This window comes from Danaus plexippus, chromosome 27, assembly GCF_018135715.1.
Source record: "Danaus plexippus chromosome 27, MEX_DaPlex, whole genome shotgun sequence".
Classification (NCBI taxonomy): domain Eukaryota; kingdom Metazoa; phylum Arthropoda; class Insecta; order Lepidoptera; family Nymphalidae; genus Danaus; species Danaus plexippus.
Genome location: NC_083555.1, coordinates 876,833 through 903,276, shown reverse-complemented (window position 1 = coordinate 903,276; position 26,444 = coordinate 876,833). Strand labels below are relative to the sequence as shown.

General features: G+C 29.5%; 1 protein-coding gene across 2 annotated transcripts in view; it reads left to right on the top strand.

The window, feature by feature from the left end:
- Nucleotides 1-26,444, top strand: part of LOC116775578 (protein amalgam-like) — a 65,758-nt gene that overhangs the window by 33,823 nt on the left and 5,491 nt on the right. For both annotated transcript variants that reach the window (XM_032668465.2, XM_061525055.1), the window contains 3 exons: nt 24,641-24,742; nt 25,147-25,260; nt 26,035-26,146. In XM_032668465.2, the coding sequence (XP_032524356.2) occupies nt 24,641-24,742; nt 25,147-25,260; nt 26,035-26,146 (328 nt within the window). The remainder of the gene's footprint in view (nt 1-24,640; nt 24,743-25,146; nt 25,261-26,034; nt 26,147-26,444) is intronic.

Sequence of the window (26,444 nt, the reverse complement as noted above, 5' to 3'; positions counted from 1 at the left end):
ATTTATAGACGGTATGTTGATTCTGTCCAAAAAACCAATAGAGAAGGCTGTGATAAATCTTACGTCCCGTTTTATTTAAATCTAAACAGATTTCCAACTTCTAGATATTCTAGAATAAACCTGCTTCGACTTTTACCTCATACTTCTTGAAAAGAATTTGACTCGTGAGTGCTATATGATACACCAAACCGTTTCTTTATATGTTACAAATGTATGCGAAGCGCTATGACCTATTTACAGTTTATCCATCTTCGTGTTCCCATTATCTCGCACATGTTGAGAGTTTTACTCGACTTTTTTCTGATACCATGACTCATGCTTCCGAAATAAAATACAGCGTTTCATTCAATGAAATCGCTTGAAAAAATATATTTGGTTCAATATCTTCACTATCTTGCTTTTTTATTTTAAAAAAATCTGTTTCTACATTTGTCTTTTCATACATTTGACGATATTTAAAATTAATTTAATGTTATAATAAATAATGATATAAAATAAATAAAAATACTTCATTAATAATAATAATAATATATTTATCAATTTGCTTTTATTTGTCAGATTGCAGAATATATTTCAAATGATTGGAAAACGCGCTTGCGCACATTTAAGAGTTACACATGTGTGAATTATTTCAGGATATTCGCCTAAGATTTATTTGTATGGGCTTTAACGTGTGAGTGATTTGTGTGAAATTAAATTGAATTACAGTATAAAAACATTAATGGTTTGTATATATAGATATACATATATATGTACCTTAGCAAGGCTTGACCTTTAGTTAAATTTAATTCCAAAGTCACTAATATATATATGTATATATACAAAATTCTATCATTTTTGTAAATTTTCATTCCTTTGTATTGTTTATTAGAGTATATATAACCTGTAACAATGAGAGATTTGTGTATCCATAAACAAATCCTCAACGGACAGGTTTACGTTAAAATTTTAGTTATAAAATTTAGGCCAAGTGCAGTAAATATTTAAAACTATTCTCGTTATAGAGGCCAAGTGTAGTTTACGTGAGCATAGTTTTAATTTGTCTAATAATAGCTATAAGTATTGTTAGTAATATCTCGTTCCTGTTATCGAATAATGTATGTGATATTGCTGGTACACTAAATTCAGTTTCAAGGTTTCTGTGAAGGCTGAATTCTTACATTGTTTATATGTATGTTGAGCTAATAATTAATAATAGAAAATATACAATGAAAACCTCGTCTATACAAGTAGGGTTCGAAGCCGCGACCTTTGGAATATAACGTCCAAGTTGCTTCTCTAATTAAGCTATCTCGCACTAACTAGATACACTGAATTAGGCATGTCAGTGTCACACTTTAATTTCTGGATTAAATAAGCTGACGATTCAATGTATGTATTTTGTTATCAATGTGCCAAATTAAGTATAAAGTATGTCTCCCCTCATCATTACTTCAATAAGGCTACTTGATGAAACAAAACATAAGCTGAGTATTTGGGTGGTAATCTTCAGTTCCATTCATACTACCCTCAGGATTTACCCTTTCCTAAGTACGAGTGTAAATATATACTTATTTAGAAAAGGCTTTCTTGTGACTGCACACAAGAAAAGTAGAAAATTATAGCAATGTAATTACATTGAAATGGAGATTTTCATAATTGTCTAGTGGACGGAAAATCTATAAAATTGTTTTCGGTCACCTTTCTACTGTTATGTCTAGCTAAAATTATACTTTTATCCTTACCACGATAATGTAGAGTCCAACAATTTTTTTATATATAGAAAATGTAAACGTCCCACGTCACAGCATCAATGAATAGAAAACTGCAAAACTGTCTGTTTGACTTACAATTCAAAATGGCAGTCATACTACGAAATTAGTACAATTTAAAACATACATATACAACTATTTTCTTGCGAGTTTACACGCGTTTTTCTTAAGATCTTATATTCGCCATCTGTTCCGAGCTTAGACGTGCGACATGTTTATCTCTTCAACAAAGTTGACTTATATATACGCGATATTTTAAATTTCGTATGAAACGAATGTAATCGAGAAGGAATTTTCGGGTACATCTATATTTAGATACATAGATTATTTCTAAATAGCTAATACATTACGATAAATTATATAACTGTCCTTACTATGCCTGAATTTTCAATGTTATATATTTATTAAAATTAAACTAATTCCAGAGCAATATCTATCAATACTCTCAACACAATCGATTGCCATTTACAGTGTATCAATTCAAATCCATAAAATCACGCTTGGTTTTTCGAATATTCCGAACAAAAGCGATCGTTATAATGAATTAAAAAAAAAACGCCCTCATTGAAAAGAACTAATTCATCGCGATGTCATTTCATATCGTTCAGTAACGAAGTTGGCGCGGATCCAGCTTGCATCACAGTTACCGACATCAGAAACTGGTGCAGCAATAACAGATAGATCACGTCTAATTTAGCTGCTGATAAAACACAGCTTATATTCTGCAAGAAAATTACAGCTTCAATAGCTTAGAATGTAAGCCAAGCTAATGCTTGAATTGCGACCAATTATAATAGTACATATTAAAAGAATTTCACTGTTGTATTGTTCTCATTAATATGACATTTTTATTATTAATAATATTATAATTAAAATGTTATAATATTTACAATTTGAATGTAAAGGAAACTTCACTATTTTGTATATTTTTGAAACTCGATGAATTTGAACATACCTATAATCAAATTAATTAACGTAATTATGTATTATTAAGAAAATCAATTAAAATCGAGTATTTAACTTTTACATTATAATATTTAAAAGATATTTTACCAAAGCAGTCATCGGCAGTGGTTCAAATATTAAACCTTGGTTCAAAAATAAACCGATCTTGATCATACAAGCTGTGCATTCTTATAGCACTTGAGTCAATAAGTATTTTATATTTAACTGAAGGCTAACTACAGAAGTGTTTTATAAATTATTTATTGATGTATACACTATGTAAACAGTGGTCTTGTTTCCGCGTTTAAAAAATGTTAAAATAATACCTCCTTACTTACCAGTTTTTGTTTTTCTTGAAACCTCTCAAGACTCATTAAACGTTATCACATTTTAAAGTTACACTTTGACATAATATTTGATGTTTCTATCTAAAAAGTATAAAAAGTTAAAATGAAAGTTACCAGTTGAAATAATTATAAATATCAAACGCGTAAATGTCAAATCATGACAAATGAAATCTGATATAGGTAAGTTTAAATAAAGTGAAAACTATGAGTCACTGGTGAAAGTCAGTGCCAAAAAAGTAAGCTATTTAAAACGTCCGTCAGTGTCGCCAGGTATGGATAGGATCTGCTTTTACCTTTGATTATAAGTGATGTTATTTATCGATAAGTTATACGGTTTTCATTATCTGTAACAAAGCTGTGGTCTACATTTTGTTTTGTTTAGTTTTTATGACACTAATAATTTGAAACTAGTGAAATATATCTTTATATTTTCTATAGGCCATGGAATTTCTTTTATTCTTTTTTAGATGTTACTACAGACGTAATAACAAAATCTAATTAAAATCTTCTGAAATCGGTTTTCATTATTATAATTTTGTATATTTCTCTGAAAATTATATTAAAAATATAGCTAATATTAAAAGTTTACTGGAAAACGTATTTCAAGGTATATCGATATATCAGCCCAACACTAGTCCAGAGCTAGTAACCGTCTGACACAAATAGCAACATCCCTTATACAGACAGACTCGTCAAGAATTCCCATTTATTAATTGTCAATGAAAGTCAAGGAATATCTTCTCCATCTTGAGATAATTTCTCTATGATAATTTAATGATGAAAAACTTGTGTTGAAATGTTAATAAACCTGTACGAGGTTTCCTGCTTTTTAAATTTCAAGTTTCATTCGTCTTCCGTAAAATTAAAGTTTTTGTTGGTTTAAGTATATGTGTTTTTTTAACTTTATTGACTTTAACTTTTGAGACGACATGGAAAAACTTATTAGTGACCTTTGCACTTGAAACTCTACTTGGATATAAAATCCATATAAAACGTCTGCAGTGGTCATTCTTTATGATATCTTGTAAATTGTAATGAATCATCTCTAAACACTTAAGATCCTTCGATTCAAAATTAAGATAGTGGCTTAAACGATTTATAATAATCTATAAGAAGCACCAGTATTTATAGATAATGAAATTTTCATAGGTAAATACCATATTTGTTCTCCAAATGATATTTCTCTATAACAATAGTTTTTTAAAAATATATATCTACACCTGGCTTAAAAATGGCGGTAAAATTTTAAATGTTTTTTTCAAACAATTTGTTCACCTGCTCGAATGAACGAATGAATGAATTGAAATTCACAAAGGAACATCTGACTAGCACAGAAAGAGCTCTTTGATAGCTCTCAAGTTACAGCTCGTGCTCAAATAATGCTATAGATTATGTGATTTATTCTAAGTGTAGGATGAGGATGGCGTTAGTCATCGATATTTTATTACTTTTTAAAGTTCAGAATTATAATTTAACTATTTAAAGATCAATGTGACCTTAATTATTAATTTACTTTTTTCAATACACTAAAATATAAAAAAAAAACATAAAAATAATTTGTAAACTATACAAAAAGTTTCATAATATACATTATTGTTTGTTAGAAAAACCTAAGTATAATCAACAAATCGATTCCTAATTTCGTAAGCGTCCTAAACAGTAATTCATTAAATACTGTTTATAATTCACATATAGTTTTAATACGCATTTCCTGTAACAACAGTAACCGGGTTTCGGTTTTTATGACCCGCTTATTTTTATTCGGTTACCGACTAGTAGTCAGTACAGTGCAATCTTTATAAATAGTATGCGATAATTTACTTTTATGTCAACACTTACACTTCGACCTATTTAATCTGTTAATTTTTTTGACAGCAGTATTAGAAATGTCATTGTCATTGTGATATATCATATACGTTACATTTCTATTTTACGTGAACATTATTTTTTATTACTTGTTTTAAGTATATATTAAAATTGTGTATTAGTTAGGACTTATGAACCGTTTTATTAGTGGTTATCTTATTGTGAAGGTTCCTTGGTTATCTATCACGAGAGGTTTCTGACATCACCGTGAAAGAGCTTCGTTGTATGTAACACTATCATAATAACAACCTATAATTTTATTAATTAGGTCATATATACAATCTTTATTACATATAACGATATTATCTATAAATCAAAAGCCTTGAATGTATTTTGTACAGTAAATTTAACGTTGAATGTATATTATTTTGGATTGCCGCCAATCGGACATCTGAGTCTCAGGAAATAGAATCGTATTACGTTTGTCTACTTATCCGGTTCAGAACAGTTATACCAACATTGAAATATTAACATATATTTAACAAAGTCTGTTTGTTTGTAGACTTTACAGTGTGAACAAAATTTCGATTATTATTAATCGAAACGTAAGATTAAAACTCGGTATGTTGGCGTGTGGTTGAAGTATGAAAATATGGTTTGATTTAATCGTGTGCTGTTTGATATCAATATCATCATAATCATCATCATCAGCCTTTAGGAGCCCACTGCGAAGCAAAGGCCTTTTCTCACATGGAGAAGGTTAGAGCATTAATTACCATGCTTGCTCAAGACGGGTTAGCGATTTCAATCTTATAATTTGAAATTATAAGACCAGGTTTCCTCACGATGTTTTCATTCACCGTCCGTAAGTGGTGTCTTAATACCCTTAGAAAGTACATATGACTCGGAAAAGATCACATCTCAATATGCTTGCAGTTATTTAACAACAAGTACGTTATTGAAATAAACAATAAGTATATCGATTTTAAGTGTAGCTGCCTGAAAGTAAAGTTATAGATGAATCAGTAAGACATTTATAGTTTTTTTTTTAAGATGATATATCATTTTCATATTACGACAAACATTGCGTGGATGTGTGAAATTTTATTGCTTCGTATATCGACGTTTCGAGATCTATTACAATATAATCTTTATATTTATGTCAATAAAATAATATTTTCATTGTCACCTCTCACGGAACTGTTGTAAAATGATATAAACTCGTGTTTTTTTATTGATATTTGTTTTGTTATCCGCATATTCATTACGGGTTTGCTATATTTATATCGAATGACCGTCGTATTTAATAAAGCATATGTGTACAATGAAATTAATATGTGACACAAAGAGAACGTGTCCCCAAAATAATAACTACCTATATTAATTTCAACCATACATAAGAATTAATGTAATATTTACACAATCTTATTTAAATAACAATGGGATTTTAACTATTATAAATTAGAATAAAGCAAATTACATAAATTAAGGAAATACAATTTAGGACATATCACTGTTTTAAAACAGATGTTATACTGATCTAGTTTGAACCGCCATCTGGCGTTGTTCGTATGAACGGATAGATCAATCTTCGTTGGTGATAAAACTTTTGTAACAATTTATTCATGACCCGTCGATGGGTTTATATTTGTCCTAGTCACGGTTCAGCCTTATCTGGTTCGCTCCATTTCTATGATACGATTTGGTTACGGAAATGAGGTCTGTGGAATGAAGTTAGTAATCAATAAACCAGGCCATTCTAATTATTAAGTGTTTATTTGAACTTTTTTCTATATAGAATTAAATGTTTTTTGTTTAAATAGGTTAATAGGAACGTGCCTAGATGTCTGTTACTCTTCTACTTGAAAACTATTTTACGGTTTACAAAATCGTACCGAGATATATATATATATCAGTTTAAAGGCAAATAATTTGTTTGAAGTCCAATAACCAGTTAAAAACAAATTTGTCTTCTCTACGACGTCTTGTTAAGAATCTTTGCTAAGAAACATACATATAGGTAGGTATATTTATAGAATGTGAAATCTAAAAATCATATTACTCAATAATATTTTTAAATGCATGAAAACTTGTTCTTATAAATTTAACTATACATATATAATACACACAGGTCGTATTTTTTCGATCGAATGCTGTTTTTGTTTCCTCTCGTCAATTATTTTACTAAACGTTTCTCCCTCCAAAATAGCTGTCAATGTCAAAATTAATTTCCATATATTCCAGTGCGAATGAAGCCACAGCCTAAAAAATTCCATATAACTCGTGTTTCATAATAGTGTCGTAAGTTACATCGGTTAAGACAAATACTAGCTATGGTTGCTCCAACAAATATGGCGTTGCGTAATTATATTCTCAATGACACGTGACGTCATAGACGATTTGTTGACAACAAAATGGATTTCTGATTTTCATTTTACGTCTTTTTTTATAAACTTTGTTTTAATTATTGATACTTTTTTTTTCAGGTAAAACAACGATATCAATATTTTCGTCGTTTAGCGTGTGTTTGTGAGTTTTATCCTTATTCCATTGAATATTATTACATTAAATTACAGATTAAAAACATAAAAAACAGATAATATCGTAAAAATGAAGTTTTATATATTACAAATTGATTGTATTTTCTTATTTTTAATTAAAATATTGAGTCCGATCTAATTAACACTAGTGATGAATAACAGAACGAGGAATTGTAATTTTAATATATTCTGTGCGTAACACATTTAGTAATGTATCCGACACTTTTAACTCGCATGTTAAAGCGTAGCCCTTTTCATAGTAATATTAAATAACGCTATGAATGTTAATCGTTCAGTCAATGAAGTGAATTCATTCAGTATTCATCGTACATAAGATCACAGTTTGACTCAAAATGACCTCCAACAGCCCACTGGATTAAGGCGCGCGAAGGTCTCTTTAAAATGGATGTTGAAATACCTTCAAAGTTAACACGATTGTTATCTTCTTCACAATTGTCAGAAAATAGATATTTTCGCATTTGCTTTAATGAGATTCGAATTAGTGCCACTTTTCTTATAAGTTTGTTTTGTCCGGAGTAACAAGAACTGGGCTCTGATACGCGACGTTTGAATGTATAGCTCATGTAATTGTGGCTTAGATATGATCTATGATGAATGGTGCTTACTCATAATTATAATCAAGGACTGTCCATGAATATTAATACAAGATAGCCCTTTAATGTAAGTGTGAAGATTACTGTAACGCATACCAACATACGTATTCACACTTGTATGAATATTAGAAAGTTTGTACGTCAATCTGTACTGATTATGATACCAAACTCACTGAAAACACGTAAAATTAACCAGTAAAAGTATTATAATAATAATAGTGTCGTATTCCTTGAAAATTCTACAAATTTGTCGTTGTTTCATCAATCTAGGCTTCCTTTGATCTCGAATTCCCTGCGTCCAAAAAAAAAAAACCACACCAATCTTTTCCTGGGTGAAATAAACAACATCCCCCTGTATCTGTGAAATCAATTATTCTAATTGATTCGACAAAAATAAACAGCTTCCTTGAATCGAAAGAAAGTTTTGTCGGATGTATTATTATCGGGTGTAAAGCATTTTTAACGTTGCCACTATAATTATAAGGACTATAGCGATTGATTAAAGCTCGCCCTTTTAGTGATGCGCCATCATCGATAACATCCTTTGTATTCCCGTCACTCGATATTATATTTGTATTCCATTTGTTAGAAATTTGCATTCAGTTACATGTTACTGTAACAATGAATTTTATTCTTTGACTACGACTAGACAAAATGTCTTTACTGTAGTAACAAGTACCCTAATGATTATGGTTAAGATATACTAATATTTATATTAATATCGATTAAAAATCTATCGATATTTTCGTCACTTGCGCCGTCAGGTTAATGACCTATTAAAACAATATGGGCGCAGGGAATTTGGTAATTGTTGCCAGGCTTCCAAAACGTTGGCGTGTATATTAGAATTTACAAACAAAATACCTATTACTGAGACATAAGATATATTATGTCCTATTAGTAATGTGCCCACACTCTCGTAACAATATATGTTTATTGTTTATTGAAGGAATTATTTAAACTTAGTTATGATAAAGATGTCTTAATTTTTTAAAGATATTTTTTTTTTGGTTTCATGAAATTGATGTAGATAATTATAATCCATGTGCATTTTAATTTGGATTCGTGTAATAAAATCAGTTCAAAAAATCAGTTATAAAATTCATCGCTTTCATATAAGATTAATACAAAATGTTATCCATAAGAACGCGTGAATATTATACGGTTCGCCATTTGTAATTTTTGATAATTTTGTGAAATAAATTATGTGTTTTACTATATAATGATTGACATTTAATATTTATGTTTTAATAATAATAAACAAAAACCCTTCAAGGCACAGAAGCCATTTCTAAACGTTCAATGATTCGTGCTAACGATAACATTTCAAATTCAAATCAAACAAGCCCCGAACCTTGTTTTAATCTAAATTTCGAAACGAGCCCTTTTGCATTGGATAGGTTTTAATAGTCGCATTAAAGTATACAGCCGATATATATTTTATTTATGACAAAAGAGGTTTTTATACAGAAGCAATTTTCTTTAAATATTTTTTTTTTGTGCTATAAAATGTGAATGTTATTAGAAAGTTTGTTATAAAAATTGATCTTTAATGACTGTATAATAAAATCCAAAGTCGTATAAATCGTGTTAATGTATGGTCACAATATAACATCTATAAAGACATTGGGATAAGAAGTCCCACGATTCTAACTCCGTGGGCGTAATCTTTCCTTTTAAAGGAATTGTTCGTGGCTTATCCATATATCTTTAAAGGAATACAAGCTTGACTTTCAGAATATTCAAAACGACTGACATTTTAGAAGACATTTTTATAAGTATAATGTTTTGTATATATATATATATATATATATATATATATATGGCAGTCTATGTTAGCACCGTTGTAATAAATAGTTTATTATTTTTTTTTTGTTAATTATTAAGGCTTCATTTTATTCATATAATACAAACATATATTTCATTCTTAATATAATTAATTATTAATTGAATCGATGTAAGTATAACTGGTTCTTATTTATGGCTTCCAAAATTATGATCACGGTTTATACTGAGTTATGGCGTCTTTTATGACGTTTTAATGAGGCTATTAATTAGCAATAATTTGTTTGATTTATTTAAGGATGTTAGTATTATATTTTATATACATTATAGATTATATAATTTTAATTCTGCTTCCTATATTCTGTAACGGTAATGTACTGGAATTGATCTTGTAACCTTACCGCGCTCATTGTTAAACAACTGCGCTGGGACATATGGTAATTTCATTTGAATTATTACTGTGATAATATTATTTTTCAAAAATTGTCACTATAAAACATACTATGGTAGTTTTCATACAAATTAACGATCCATTTATAGCGTTTAAAGCAATTTATTTGGTTATTGATATTATAGATATATAATATATATGTATGAACTCTGACTTTGACTTCTGACACTAACAATAAACCCGCATGAACAAATTCACTCATAACTTTTATCAATTGAGAGTTTTTTGACCTGTTATCAAGGGATTTTAATTGTGACAATCGAATGTTTGGATCGAAAATGAGGTCGTGTATAAGTTAAAACCTCTTTTTACATTTATCATACATTTGACAGTTCCAAATTCAAAAAAATAGATCATGTTCTTTACAGAAGATTGAAAATATACTGACTGTTTTTTTATTTTTTTGTGTAATAAAAAGGTTCAATATAACAGACGGCCAGTAAGTATATTTATTGTTAAACTTAGAACGTGTGAAGTTGTAAAACAATTTGGAGGTTAGAATTGAAATGGCGGGCATTCTTTCATTCTATTTTAGCGCCACACAGCGTTCAATGACCGCTTGAGCTTTGATACGAACGAGTTTAGCATTCGCTACAGATAAATTGTTATTATGAATATGTTGTGCTTAAAGGCACATTATTTGAGTTACAAAACTTAATGAGGGCAAAGACTTTCACGAAATCTGTGTACAAATATATATATGTATATATATATTTCATTTCATCTTTAACTATGCTAACGTATTTTTATTATAATTAAATTTAATGCCATTCAAATAAATCTTAATATTAGAAACCATTAATGTCACTTTGTATTTAAAAATTGTGACAGTGACAATTGAATGACACTATAAAATGTCAAGCAACTGAGATTTCGACTTTGTACAGAGTGTTAAAAGCACTATGTCATTGTATGTCCTTATTATGAATGTATATGATATATATTATTAATAATAATAATATATATCATTACCATTGGAAAGGTCTATTTAATATATGTTTTTTGTTACTGGTTCTGTATTAAATGAAGATCTTTATCATACTACCCTCGATCTGTTCCAGTACATCTGCATCAACAGACATCTTCCGCTGTAAAATTTTCTAGCTGTTTAGTATAACCTATGTTTGTTTGACCTAAATATCTAGGTTGAGATTCTAGACATGATTTATCTATTGGAATCCACTTGACCTGAATGTAGTATATAAATTTAATATATAAGTATATAAACATAGTTATTAAGTAATTTCGGCTTATTAACAAAAAACGCACATACTATAATACATTCCATCAATCATTAGTATATATTAATAATTACGTTAAAAAAATAAAAATAATTTTAATTAATTAATATTAATTTAATTAGTACTATATAAAATAGTTTAATCATCGTCTAGACTCTAGGGATATATAATATACAGGATCCCCTATAGTGTAATAAATTATGACCTTATTGTTATTTGATTACGTGATGGGCTTTTATTTGATGTAGGCCTATAATATAAGGCTAAGTAGCCTGAATAATGTAGGCTTTAAATAATTTTAAATTTATTATAAGTGTGATATTTTTATCAAGGCTTACTTTAGATTCTGATAATTCTCAGTATTAAAAATGTATGTATACTTCTAGTAAACAATGTTTACTTTTTTTTTATCACTATATAACTTGTTAGTTAGAAATGACATTTCCTTAAATCTAATCTGTTTGTATGACATTAAATTTTAATCGAAAATACAAGTTACTGAATTCAACAAATTTCCCAAATGTCTGTGTGTGTGTTATTCTTAATAATACAGGCTTTTATTTTGCAACAATCAATCAAAATAAAAAAAATACGTACAGCGAAAGTCAGAGATAAATTCCAAAAGAAAAACTCGCAACCTTTTTCATCTGGACCAACATAAAGCCATCTCTTTCATTTCCGTCCAAAAATAATAGGTGTGAGTGAGATGAAATCTGTATTCATTCACACAGCGACTTACTGTACCGCATTCTGTTATAGTGATGCCCAATATTGAACAGCTTTAGATTTGATCTTTAATTATACATATTAAATATCGACAAATTGGAGATTTTGAATAATTGGAGCTTAAATTCTAATCAGATAAGTTGTCGCTTCAACTTAATGAAAACGAGACGAAAATTCTCTACTCCATGGATTCCCCGTGCGGGTGCCGGGTCCCATTAAGAAGAAAAATATAAAGTTCAATTAGCAAAACAAAAAAAAAATACATAAAAAAAAATGTTAAAAGGGCTATAAGCATATAAATATATATAATTAAAAAAGTTCCAACTTGAATATACAATATAATCATATGTATGGAATTATTTAATATATCAAAAATAACAGATACTAAAGTATCATACACATAAAGAGCTAGTGTATCGAATACTATCGATATTGGCTCATCACTACCAAACTGGGATTGCCATCGTTCGGAGTTTTTGCCCGGAGTCTGGAATACGGAGGCTTCATTCATCCGCTTAACTCTGGCTTAATTCACCATATTTAGATGACACTATTATATAAATAGAAATAAAGATTAACTTTTCCTTTCCATCGTAAGGAAATAAATTCTCTCTTTCGCTATGAATATATATAATATGTATAACGATCAATAAAACTAGTGATAAATCTAATGCTGGAGAAAAAAAAAGCATTAAAATCTTGAATATAAAAAAATTTGTTCACAATAACTCTCGGGGTTAAATAAAACGAACTCACAGGAGAGGAGATCAAATTTATTTTACCTCTCACATTGTTACGCGTTCCTTATCTCGACGTACTAGCCATAAACATCGCTCGGGAGTCCTATACAAACAGACGTAAGTCATAAAAACTGTTATATATATTAATAATTAAAAAACAAAACATTGATTTTTGACTATGACATGATTGATTTGTCAGAAAGTAGTTTATATAGTTTTTGAACACACTGTATTCTGTTTTTAAATGAAGTTGTATTATTTTTGTAGGTAAGTATTTGATCGAGAAGAAAAAGCACTGATAACAGAAAAAAATACTTTCATATTGTTTTAATTTAAAATCAAATCTTATTCTAAGGAACGAACATCTGTTACTTAGGGATTCAATGATTGATTTTAATTGTAACTAATCAAATCCCACTTGATTCATGACGCGATTTGAATCACATGATGAATGCCATGATATCCCCGGACAGTCTTACAGAATATAACGTCATGTATATCGTGTCCCCGGATTAATATCTGGATACAACCGCCACGACGAACGGTAATGAGACTCAATTGAAAAGTTGCATGTTATTTACAAGGGGATGGCGCAATTCACGAACTTAATGAGAGAAACTTGTCGTGTCTGAGATGTGTGTTTGTGTGTTTCATTACTGTGGTTCTTGAGATACTTGGAGAGGTGTTAATTCTTGTGTAGGTATAAAAAAGGTCCATGAAATAGGTAATTACATGATAATTTTTTCTATATCATGATTATATTTCGTACACATGTTGCGATAAAGAACAGTTTAGTATAATATATTGAAGAAACGTAGTACGGATTTGATTATAAAATTAGTAATAAAAGAAATTTACTGCCTATAATACCTCCTTTTATGTTATTTTCATCATAATATTAGGCCATTTTTTTAAGTTCACATTACAAATAACACAACATTGAAACCCCTTATTATTTGCCTATATTAATAATTCATGACGAAAATAAATAGAAAACAAATGTATTGTTAATATAAGTACAGGACATCGTCTAATACCACAAAACATTTAAGTATCATAGTTTTGTTATATACTTAAAAAGTATATAAGAAATCATTATATGTACATATTATATTGTAAATAATTTAATATAGGTAAGTCAAGTTATATATATATATATATAGGAATCGTATGTAAGCGTGTTTAATATAATCGCTGTATCTCGTGACTTTGACCATCGTCATTACAGCGCTGTGTCACGCGTCAGCATTAAAGTTAAATTGTTTGAATGAAGTGCATGTGATAACATCTCGGGGATCATGTTCGTTAGACGGGATGAAGAAAAATACAAAAAAAAAACATAATTTTCTTGTATACTATTACAAATTTGATATTAATAATACTTAATAACTATGTATTAAGACCGTATTTATTTGCTGTGTGATAAAAATATTGTATATAAGAAAACAAGTGACACACAACGCGGAATGAGAATAAATAAATTAATTAAATTAACAATTATAATTACATTTCCGCTCGTTATAGCTTAAACGATAACTAAACCGACATAAGTCATAGACAATAGCGGATTTTTTTTTTATATAGTTACAAATAATTCTATACTTTGAATGATTTTTAATAAAAAATACATATGTTTAATTGAAATAGTTATTTTCTTTAATGCATTTAGAATATTAGATAAATCCTGTTTGTTGGTTCACGACCGTTATATGTATATATAATTTTTTGGGAGCCTAACTAGTACCAGGAATGTATAGTTGGTGAAGAGATCAATTTAGAACATCCGTTAAAAATAATTAATTAATGAGATCTAAGACTTTCGCGAGTACTCATTTAAATGAAACTAATATTTTCCGATTACTACGCGTTTTTTTATTATTTCTATAACTACGTACGACGTTTCGGTTACTTTGCAGCAACCGTGATCACGGGCTGACGAGATGTGAATGTCTGTCATTTGGTCTTGTTATAATTAATTAGTTCGATATGGATCTAAAAATCTATGTTCTTCTCTAAAGTTACATCTATATTATCGTTACAATTTATCCAAATCAATACAGTGATTCACGAGAAAATAACACAAAGCGAATTTACTTACATATTACCATTCTAGATAAAGTTTAAATTACTCAAGCATAAATATCTCAGTTTCTTTAATGAAAAGAAAGTTGCTATAACAAAAATTGAGATGTCTTAATCAGCTCGTGACCGAGTTTGACGTCTTTTGTCAAACACAAAGATAATATGGCGGGCAATTTCCAGCATCTGGGTTAAGACGATACTCAATATTTGGCTTGGCTTGGCTTGGCTTGGCTTTCCCAGTAATGGCTGTTTGGTTTGGCTATTTGTTTTTTTTCTAATATATTTTTTGGTTGCTCTGGATTGCTATAAATAGTATAATTTCAATAAAATTATTGATTATCACCTTTTATGCTCTAAAGTTTAAGCTATATTTATGTCAAAATTATATATTTTTAATACTGTTGAATATGTTGTATAATTGAATTGTAAAAATAAGAATAAAAAAAGGCGTATTTGAAGCGATGTTCAAATTCAGTTTTAGGTATTCGATGACACGAAAGTTAACATTAGAAGTGAATATAAATAATACACGAACGTGTATATTACTGTTTGTATAATTGAATTACTCCCAGGGTAAATAAAAGTGAAGGTTTACCCCCTTGACCCAGTTTGTCTAGACATAACGAGCGGCTGGGGGTTTGTTTAATGGCTTTTGATGCTGGCAACACTTAGCTATATGTCATTTGAAAAATGGTTAAGATCTCATTTTACGCTCAGGTTATTTAATATATTAAAATAAATTAAATAATTATTAGATTTTAAATGATACTGATTGCTATATAAGAAAAACTTCATTAAAGGGTAACTTACAGTCACTAGAAGATTTTTGGAAAAAAGTTGATATTGGTCTCGAAGAGGCTTTATATTTGAATAATCTTCACATTTCATTGGATTATTAGAGTTCTGAAGCCTTAGGGTGACGTCATAATGCTTTATACGACAATAACGGTAAAGGCCTTAAATCTCCATTGTACTTCCTTATTCATTGCAGTAAACTATCATACAATAATAGCCTACGCAAATATATAATGTTTTTCACTAAAAAAAAAATATTTTTTATTCTTTATTAACGATCAAATTATGTAAGAAGTAATCAGAAGGATTTTGGTATCATCAATTATATAATATTTTTTTTGTTACGTAGCAAGTGAATCTAGTGACAACACATTTTATATTGTAAGAAACAAGCTTTCTTAACATAATATATATCGAATAAGGACTACAGAGGGGTCATCTGACATTCCACCTGCCAGAGACGATAGTATCACTCGCTCAGTAATAGCCTATTCACTCTTTCCTTGAAGACCTCCAAATTGTAAGTGACAGTTACATATTAGGTACTTATTGATCAACCTTCTCATAATCCACACGAAGCAAAAAGCCTTAAAATATTTCCATATAATCATGACGAATGTCAAGTGTCGTAGCTTCATGTTGGTATCAAATTAATGAAGTCTTGATGTCGCAATAAGAATTGCTGAAGCGTTAACGATAGGGTTTTAACGGACGACAGTTAAAAAGTAATAAAACATTCAGAAAAGGAGCGATGATAATAAAATTTATATTTATCTTCAAGGCGCTAGTAAAAGATAAAGGCCATGTGTTAAAAATTTCATCGATTTATATTTTCTATGCCGTTTCAACCGACTGACGAAAGGTAGTTCGTGTTTTCGTGTATTTCGATTATAATAAAATTATCTTATTTACCATTAATTATGTATCTATCCAATAAAAGTCATAGGTCCTTTATGGAAAATGAGATTTCAACCTAAATAACAGATTTATGATAGTTTTGCGTTTACTGGGTCAGAGGTGGGTGTGGATAATAAAGTTATGGCATTCTGTTCATGGGGTACAATTAACGTTTCTGGGAAATTCTAATTTATGTACTGGCAGTAATGTTATTTGGTGTTTCAGCGTTCCGCTATGAGCTACCGATTTATCTTTGACTTTTCTCATTTATTCTGAATTTCCCAAAGAAAATATTACGGATCATATTTGTTTGGAAATAATTTGCTAGTCTTAATAGATAAAAAAAACTTATATTCTATTTACAATTGACATATATTGTTTATAGATAATATTTTCTTTTTTTTTTTTCAAAAAGTTGGAAAACTAGCAGAGGGCAGTAGTCACTGTCGCACATGGACATCCGCAACATCTATGTTGTCCATGTGCGTTGCCAACCTTAGTTGTTGAGGAAAAGAGAGTTGTGGGAATAAGGAATGACAGGAAAGGGTGGGAACAGGGAAAGAGCTACCGGCTCTCTCACTCTTCGGATGAAACGGTCGAGTCAACCCATGTTTGAGCTGTAGGTTTTTGACCACAGCTAGGCTCTACCACCTATAAAATTTCTATTTCTGATGTTTAATTTAATTATAATGTTATTATTTTTTATATTTATATATAATATTTTTTTAGTTAAAATACACGCTTACTTGAGCTATACCTGCATTCAACAGTACTTATATAAACAATACATGGTTATAAACTTAACATCAATGAAATATTTGATCGTCAATTTGACCAACTCCGTTTGACTTTAGTTTTAAATGAAAAAAATTATTTACACTAGCAACACTCAAACCTGTGACCTCCGCAATATAGCGTTCTATTTACTTTACTCAACTATCGTGCCAATTCCAATTCAGCAATAAGCCCAACATTGCTTTAAATTTACAACATAATTATACTACAACGATGACATGTTAGTTTTCACAGCAGTTATCAAATAATAATATAAAAATGACTCATCAATGCTTATAGTAAGGTCTGTATTTGTATATGTTCTCGATGCCCTGAGATTACATCGGACCACCCAGATACAGTTACAACAGCAACAATGACTTGACTCAAGTGGTACAGATGCTGGATAAAAATGTAATTAACATCATAATTCTGATGTTTCTGAACGAATGCGGTATTGCCATTATATATTAATAGACACCTAGGATGATATAAAGTACCTTTATTATTATTAAGCAAAAGTATATTATTCGAAAAATATAAGTAATTTTTTCTTTAAATTTTAACCGACGTTTCGATTACATCAAACGTGATACTATATAAAAGCGAGATGGAAATCTTCGGACTTGCTAGTATAACTCCTATTCAATATTGTATATTTATAAAATTGAATTTAAAACATTAGCAGCTGACAAGGTATTTTGTTGTAAGCACCGCTTAATCATTTCGTCCCTTTTATCTTTATAATCTCATTAGAGATTAAAAGATAAAAGGAAAGCTATCAGTAAATGAATCATCTATCGTCTCAGTACTAAATAAGACGAGTCTTCCGTTCACACAGTCATGATGTCATGCTTTAAGGATGTCAATTACAAAATTAACGCGCTAAATGAAATGTCAATCGATTTTGACAGTTACAGTGTTGCCACTCTAATTATATTAACCCTATATTATTTAAGTACTGGTTGACATACTAATTGTTTTTAAAAGATGGTCTATGCTATTTAATATCAATGTAGTGGTGTAGTGAAGTTACAAAGTAATATCCCCAAAGCAAATTTGGGTCATTTCCTTGTTTAATGTTTTACGAGCTTTTATGCTGGTAATGTTTTAGTGTCCGAAATGTCGTAATTCAGCCATGCTGGATTTACTTTGTGTATTTCAGTCTTCCTGATTTATTAAAAAAAAATATCTTAAAGCATAGAGTATGAAGATTTTTTTTATTATAAAGCTTGCATATTTATGATTTGACGTATTGTTTATTTATTTATTTTTTTATAGGTTATGATACCAAATAGAGATTTTCATATGAAACGTGAATGTAAACTAGAGATATGTGTCAAGGACGTTCTGTTAACGTGCAAATAATAATATGTAAACATCTGCCAGAGATAATACACCTGTTATATTTTAGATTGTGGTTCAAATTATGGTTGTAATAAAGAAATAACGTAAACATATCTTTTCTGTTATAAAAATGTTTTATTTCTGATTAAAAGAATGTTTCTCTGTGGCCACCTTATTTAATATCCTTCAAAAGTTTTTAATAATTTAATCCAGAACGCAATATAATTTAATTGTTCATTATTTCTCAGTGTTATTGTATTAAAATATATTGCATGTTGTATTTCATAGAAATTATAAAATGACATTAAAATCCAATTGTTATTCTTTAAATTATTTATATTAATGAAGATTTATCAGAGGGAAACTTCTTAAAACGCCATCGTCTAAAACTTGCACCACGAATAATATTAATAAATATTTGCGATCTTCAATGTTAACATAATAAAACTGTGTTTATGAAAATCTACATAATATAGACTATAAACAAGACTGTTAGCAAATTGCATTCCAATCTTAGGCCACAAAAATACCAAAAAATCTAACCCCATAAGTTCAAACCACAGAAATTACGTGTTTCATAATCTAAATTGTCGCAATCAGTAACAAACTTGAGACCTTTTACCTTAATGGCACTCAACAAACCATTCACACTTGTAATACATGGTGTGTTATACACCAAATATGGAAATATAACCTTAAATATCCGAAAACATAACTACCATTTTCGTAGTCGGTTTCTATGTAATAGTATTTCAAAGTTAAGAGTTACACTTGCACTCGCAGCCATAAATAAAACACTTCAGTTTGTTATATTATCGTTTCAAACAATTTGATACCGGATGTAACCGGTACAAACTGGCAGCAACCGGTTTTTAATAGATTCCTTATTTCAAATAATTCATTTATTTTCTTCACTTAAACGCATATATATAATGTAGAAATAAGACATACAAACAATAACATCTGATGTGATATAATGTAAAAAACGGCTATCAGAACATCATTATGAGCCAACTTTCTAATACAATCATATAACTGTGGAGGGTCAACATAGTCTGGTCGATGTTTACCAATATTCATATTTGTGAAGTAAATCCATATTATTGCAGATTATAACATACTATAACTAACGTAATACATTAAGGAATAACTTTATCATCACGCCTACCACAAGTCACATTTTCAAACTACGTAACGCCAGTTTCCGATTAAACTTTTATATATTTACGTTGATATCATCGTACGTAGATTTATGAATAAAAAACTTTAAACTCTGCGTATGTAGTGTGATGCAAACTTATGGTAAAATTGTTTTCAATTAACAACGTATGAAGAAGGCTACTATAATTAATGTTTTAATTAATTCTGAACTATTATATATAGTAAATTATATAATAGGAATTTGCAAATTTTTGCATTATTAACAGGAGCTTTCGATGAAATTAAATGTGTTATTTTCCGTTATGTGGAATTAAAATTGGTATAATTTTAAGTACTCTTTCTTGGTCCCAGGGCGTTTTGTATCCATATTACAAATTAATCAAAACGCTATCATTAAAGAAACTGAATAAAAAAAAAATCTGAATTTGATGTATCCAAGACGAAACCAGGTTTCGTTAAAATCAATTTAATATATCCTATTATATATAAACATAACAAAAAATCGTTTTTTTTTAATATTTCTATCGTATCATATAACTCATTTGTCAGTCCACACCAATGTTATCTATCAGGAATATTTGACCAGCTGTGTTCGTATGATTCATTACATAAACAAATATCAATATTCATGGGGAAAACTGAAAGATTTTTAATACAGACGTGAAATATGACATCGGCATTATGTCTGTAAACTGAAGCGTATTTTTTTTTTTTGTCTATGTATATATTTCCATGGTGTGAACGTTTAACACACGACCTGTTTCTGTAATCGGAACGAGGACAATGGTGTAATGTTGCTAATTGAAGGTCTTCTGTCATATTTATTTTCGGCTGTTTTAGTTTTTTTTAGCATGGGAACAAAACGTTTTATAGCGATGTTTATATTATATATTTGCGAACGACTTCGTTCGCGTAAACTATGTGTAACTACACGATTCAAATCATTTACATGAGGTGTATCACTTTGGTTCTGATGTTAGAATAGATTTTATATAGATATTTATATGTTTATTTAATTTTCATCGTATCTATGAAAAAGATTTCCCATATTGTTACTTCATAGGAAATAAATTTGAATGCACACAAAACGACATGACTACATTTGTAATTAATAGTAATGAGTTATACTAAAAAAAATCGCTAACAGTTAAAAAAATAGTATAATATTGTTGTTGTTATCAACAGCACCTTTTTTTCAAAGTAAAAATATTTATAATCTGTCACCGTTTTGACACTTACAAAGTAGAAGTATTTGGAACTGTCAAAATAGTCACAGATAATGCAAGTATGAATCATAAACAAGCTACGTCCAGCGAGTCTAGTATTTAATTGATGTTAATTGTCATGACCCGCTTGTTACTTCCTTATATACAACTATCATGTACTCCAGAGACCTTGGCAGCTTGCATTTCAATTTAATACCCCACTCGCTTCAATTACACACGTTTATACAATTGTAATATAGAAATTTAATAACAGATATGATAGTATTAAATGTCCTTAATTTAAAAATGGAATGACAAATGTTGTTTTTTTAATTGCATGAATCAAAAACTTTTTTATTCTGACAGTATAAAAATTCATGAGAGTAGCACAGAGGTCTTTATGATAAATTAAATGCAACAGTAGTAATTCAGGTAAGGTCAGTAAAATTAATTTATTAGAGTGCTTTCAAAAGTTACACATTAGTTGTGAAAGGGAAGCGTCATGTGGGTAGAATAGTTTCCTGGCAAATTAGTAGAAAAGTTGAATAATTAAATTCAGATTATTGTATTTTTTCCTACCGTTTATTGTTTTGTTTAGTCAGGATTACCTAAAAATAAAAAAATAAAAATATCGCTACTTCGTTCTTATATCGCTAAATAAATTATATTTTTTTATTATATTATATATAATTATATTATAATGAAAGCTGTGTGTACGTGGAGGATATAAATAAGTTGTCAGGGGGATTTACAAACGCAATAGGTACACACTAATAAAATCGTTAAAATATCTGAACCAATTTGGGTGCGGTTTGTACTAATATGATAGATGAATGTTCATTAAAATATATAAATGTTTTTTTTTAAAGTAATATCATCATGAATTTAGTTATTTCAAATAACATCCGTGTGAAGTCACGGGCATGGCTTGTTAATAATGAAACATTGTAAAGAATGTATTATATAAGCTTTGTAAATCTCCACTGTTCTTGGATCATTCCTGTTTAGTTCATTCAAATGTAAAACCTCTTACTAACTCATTTGTATGCATGATACGATCCTATAGGAACGTAGCCACACAGTCTTACCTACTCAGGTGACGTCACCGATATATTTAATAACAGACCTCGTTTACAATACAGGATTTATACTTGAGCTTAAACTAAAATAACTAAACTGCCAATCTCCTTCGTGTATTCTTAACTCTTAGAGACTCTGGCAGAATAACCTGTGCCTTTGCCCCAATTGAATTGAATAATTAAAAAATGGATATGTCAAATTTGTCAATGTCACTAACATAGCAATATCGGAGATTTTAAAACAAATTTAATTTAAAACAATTTACATCTTAAAAGCCTACGTGTAATAAAAAAAAAACTAACAAAATATTCTCAAGTAATCTGTAGTCATTGTGTGACAGACCGACACGCGGTCTCTCCATAATACACGCGATTTGCATTCCGAAAGCTTCCTCTTTCTCATGAATATACACTAACCATTCGTCCCGACTTCGTTTGTATTAAACGACGGTTTTATTCCATACATTAAAGAAACGCGGAGCGGTTTATGTTACATTTTTAAGGAACTTCAATACATACAATTTTTATCGTACTATTTTTGTTGTGTCCAGTCTGAAGAGTCTTTATTTATAAAAATGTAATTAAGCTATGTATAAACTTAACATAACCACTCATTACTCTTACCAAGACTGCATAGTCAACCTAAAAACAGAGCCTTCTGAATTTTATTTAAATACATATATACTTTTATACGTACGTATCACGGTAAAAAAACTATTAAGTTACAATGCTATTTAATTTAACAATCAATATAAATAAATCTATAATCTTAAACCGCAATAACATTACATTAACAAAGTAAACATAAAGTGACTAAACACATAATAAATATTATTCAATCCTTGATGTAATTTGTACGTAGCATTCAAGACTGTGCCATAAAAGGTGAAGTTAAACATATTGTATCAACAGCGATCGGGAAAATGCAAGTATATGTTGTATAGGCTGCGGTCCAAGGTAATAGATGTAGCGGGTTCGTTTTAAATGTGTAAACAGCCAAAAGTCTATTAGATTAGTATTATCTTATGTTAACTAAAAGCAAGTATATTTACCTCAAGTATATTCACCTCTTCAGTGAAAACCTATATATAAAGTATATTTATATAAAGGTTTTCACTAAAGAGGTGTTATTTAAATGAAACTAATATTTTTCGGATATACTACGCGGATTTTCAGCAACAGTGATCACGGGCAGACGAGATGAAAAGCAACCGAACGTCGGGATTATGTAGTTTTTTAAAATAATAAAATCCGCGTAGTATATCCGAAAACTATTAGTTTCATTTAAATCAATAAAACTCGCGAAAAATCTTAGATCTCATTAAATAGGTGTTATGTTTCTTTAATGTCTTTATGTTAATTTAAAATTGACTTTAACTGGCTAATTTTAATTACCGTGTCATGTCACGTCATGCGCAAACTACTGAATTAAAGTATGTGAACAACTACAGACGGACCGGTCTCGGTACCGGCCAACTCCCTCGGTGACTCTGTCAAAGCCGAGGGCTAACAGCAGCAATCAACATTAAAAAAAAATATAAATAGATATAATGGAGATATAACAATTATATTTATCTATAAAATATGGAATTTGTAAATTTTTTTCGCCAGTTTAAAGGCATAAAAAGTATATTTATTTAAACGCTGATTAATTTTTCAAACCGCGATCTTCTATGGATTGCACCAGCCGAGTTCCCAGGCGTGTTGTTTGCCGATGCTCATGTCCATTATATCTCTGTTAAGGTTGTATTTATGTTAATAGCTCTATTTTGTAATTCATCAGACCTACAGGAGAATAGTTTAAATATCTTGTTACGCTACCTCCTCGGATATGTTTGGTTTAGAATCCAAATCCATGGATGGTAAGCGAAACATTGATCCTTCTCTTAATAGTCATGAACTTAAACTCGTATAGAACATCGTCAAAACAAAATTTTTATTTATAATATATTGATATTGTTTAACTGTTTACAAGAATTATGTCTAGACTTCTGTATATAATCTTAGATGAGATAGATAAGTTCGTGTAGTTGTAGGAATTGTTTTATTAACATCCTTTGGTATTGAATCTAATGTTACGTTACGTTACGTGAGGTTAGGATTTAGGTTTTTGTATCGCAAAAAGTAATGGAACTTTAAATAGTAAACAAGATCATAACGTGAGACGATATTGTCTTAACAGATTCAATACAAATATAATGAAAAATATATATAAAAATTCAGTAAATTTATACATTAAAAATATATCGCGATCGATACTACACATATATAACATTAAGATAATTTTAAATAAAAATAAATAGCAATAACGCAGAATGACGTAATGTGTATTGATTTAATGTTTTATTTTCCAGAAGCGAGACACTCTATGAAGAGACGTGAAACAGATGATGTGAACTATGACGATGTTTTAGCTGATGAGGCCACTGATAATGAAGAACAAAATGATGCTGAAGGTAATGAGATGATTATCACGCGTTAAAGGGTGATGGAAGTTCTTAATCATTCTTACAATTCCATTATTATTAGTTTATTTCATCAGTTAAAATGTCTTTATTTGTTATTACTTACGTCTTGCATACTTTAAAATTTTTCGTTGCTTCATTATTATTTTACTTCACACCTTCGTCGATGTCATAAATGTGTGGTTTTGTGTGTGATCATATTTCGTCATTATTAGATTTGGGGGTCATTAAAAATTTTACAGTTGAATCTAGCGTGTGCAGAGACGATGTACAACACCAGCTAGTAATAGAAAAGTAAATACGAAATATAGATCAATGTTTCTCAAACAATCCTATGATATTGTTTTAATATGACAAGGATGTCTCTCTAAGCATAAATAATAAAAATGTTTCAGGCAACGATGTCGACGAAGACGAGCCGGTCGACGCTATAATAGAGACGCCTCCAAAAAATTACAGCGCAATAATCGGACAGGACGTCAGACTGGAGTGTAAAGTATCTCCTTCGTGTAAGTGAACTGTAAATATTTTATTATAATCATATATTAAACCAGTATAACATTGGTTTAACAACAAAACTAATGGTTTTTAAACATATTTTTTTGACTAAAAATTTCATTGAAAAATACAGTATCAATAAATACAGCGGTACGGGAGAGACTCTACTTGCGACCTATGGAATATGTCGTTTATGTTAAATTATTTGGTAAACTAGTTGTTATAAGGGAGAACTGTCGGAATTTTAGTTCAAGCCTGTATTTAATGTCTAATCAAGATATAATAACAACAAACAAATTTGACCTTAAAATTAAGGTCTACATATAAATCAAGTCCTATGTCCCATGTCAAATAACCTCTGGGTTATCAATGACTTCATAATAAACAACTTCCTTATGACGGCATGCTGTCTGTCAGTCCGTTAGCCGGAAGTTCGGTTTTGGCGCCACCGGAAAACCGCCATCTTGTTGTGTCAGCCCAAGAAATTATTTATAGCCGTGAGGTTTATGGACTATTAGAATGTAATAATTACGATATAGACAATTTTAAGGACGTTAACGTATCTGTCGGCTTGCTTTTATATGGTTCATGTGTTTCTATTAAAAATTTTCATAAATATCCGCTATATTTTTAGTTAAATCCGTAAATAAGATAAAAATTTTGTTTAGATATAAAGTAATCCTTATGACTTCTTCTGAATATAGCGCATTTTTCTCACATTCATTAATAAAATAGTATATATATATATATATATGTTATTTGTATGTATGTTTAATCGTTCCCAGTTGGTGTCGTGGTCCAATGGAGCAAAGACAATAACAAATACTTCCTGGGGACTCTAAAGGCTGTTGAGCAAGACCTCAACACGTACGGAGTGGACTCAGAGAGGTTTGCCATGTAAGTCAAAAACAACAAACACATTGAAAGTAATAGTTATAGGAAAAAAATAGCAAATCACATGTTTTATATAACAAAATGCTGGTATTGTATACCAATCCCTTCATTGTTTTCTTGATGAAAAATAAGTATGTTGCAAAAATGACAATTCAGAGGTACGATATTTATATTTCTAAGATATTTGGGAAAAAACGAGTAATCAAATAAATTACCGAACTTAACGGTTTATATATATTTGTAAGTAAACAGTACAATAATTCATAAATATCTATGGGAGGAAAAGTTATCCTCCCGGAAT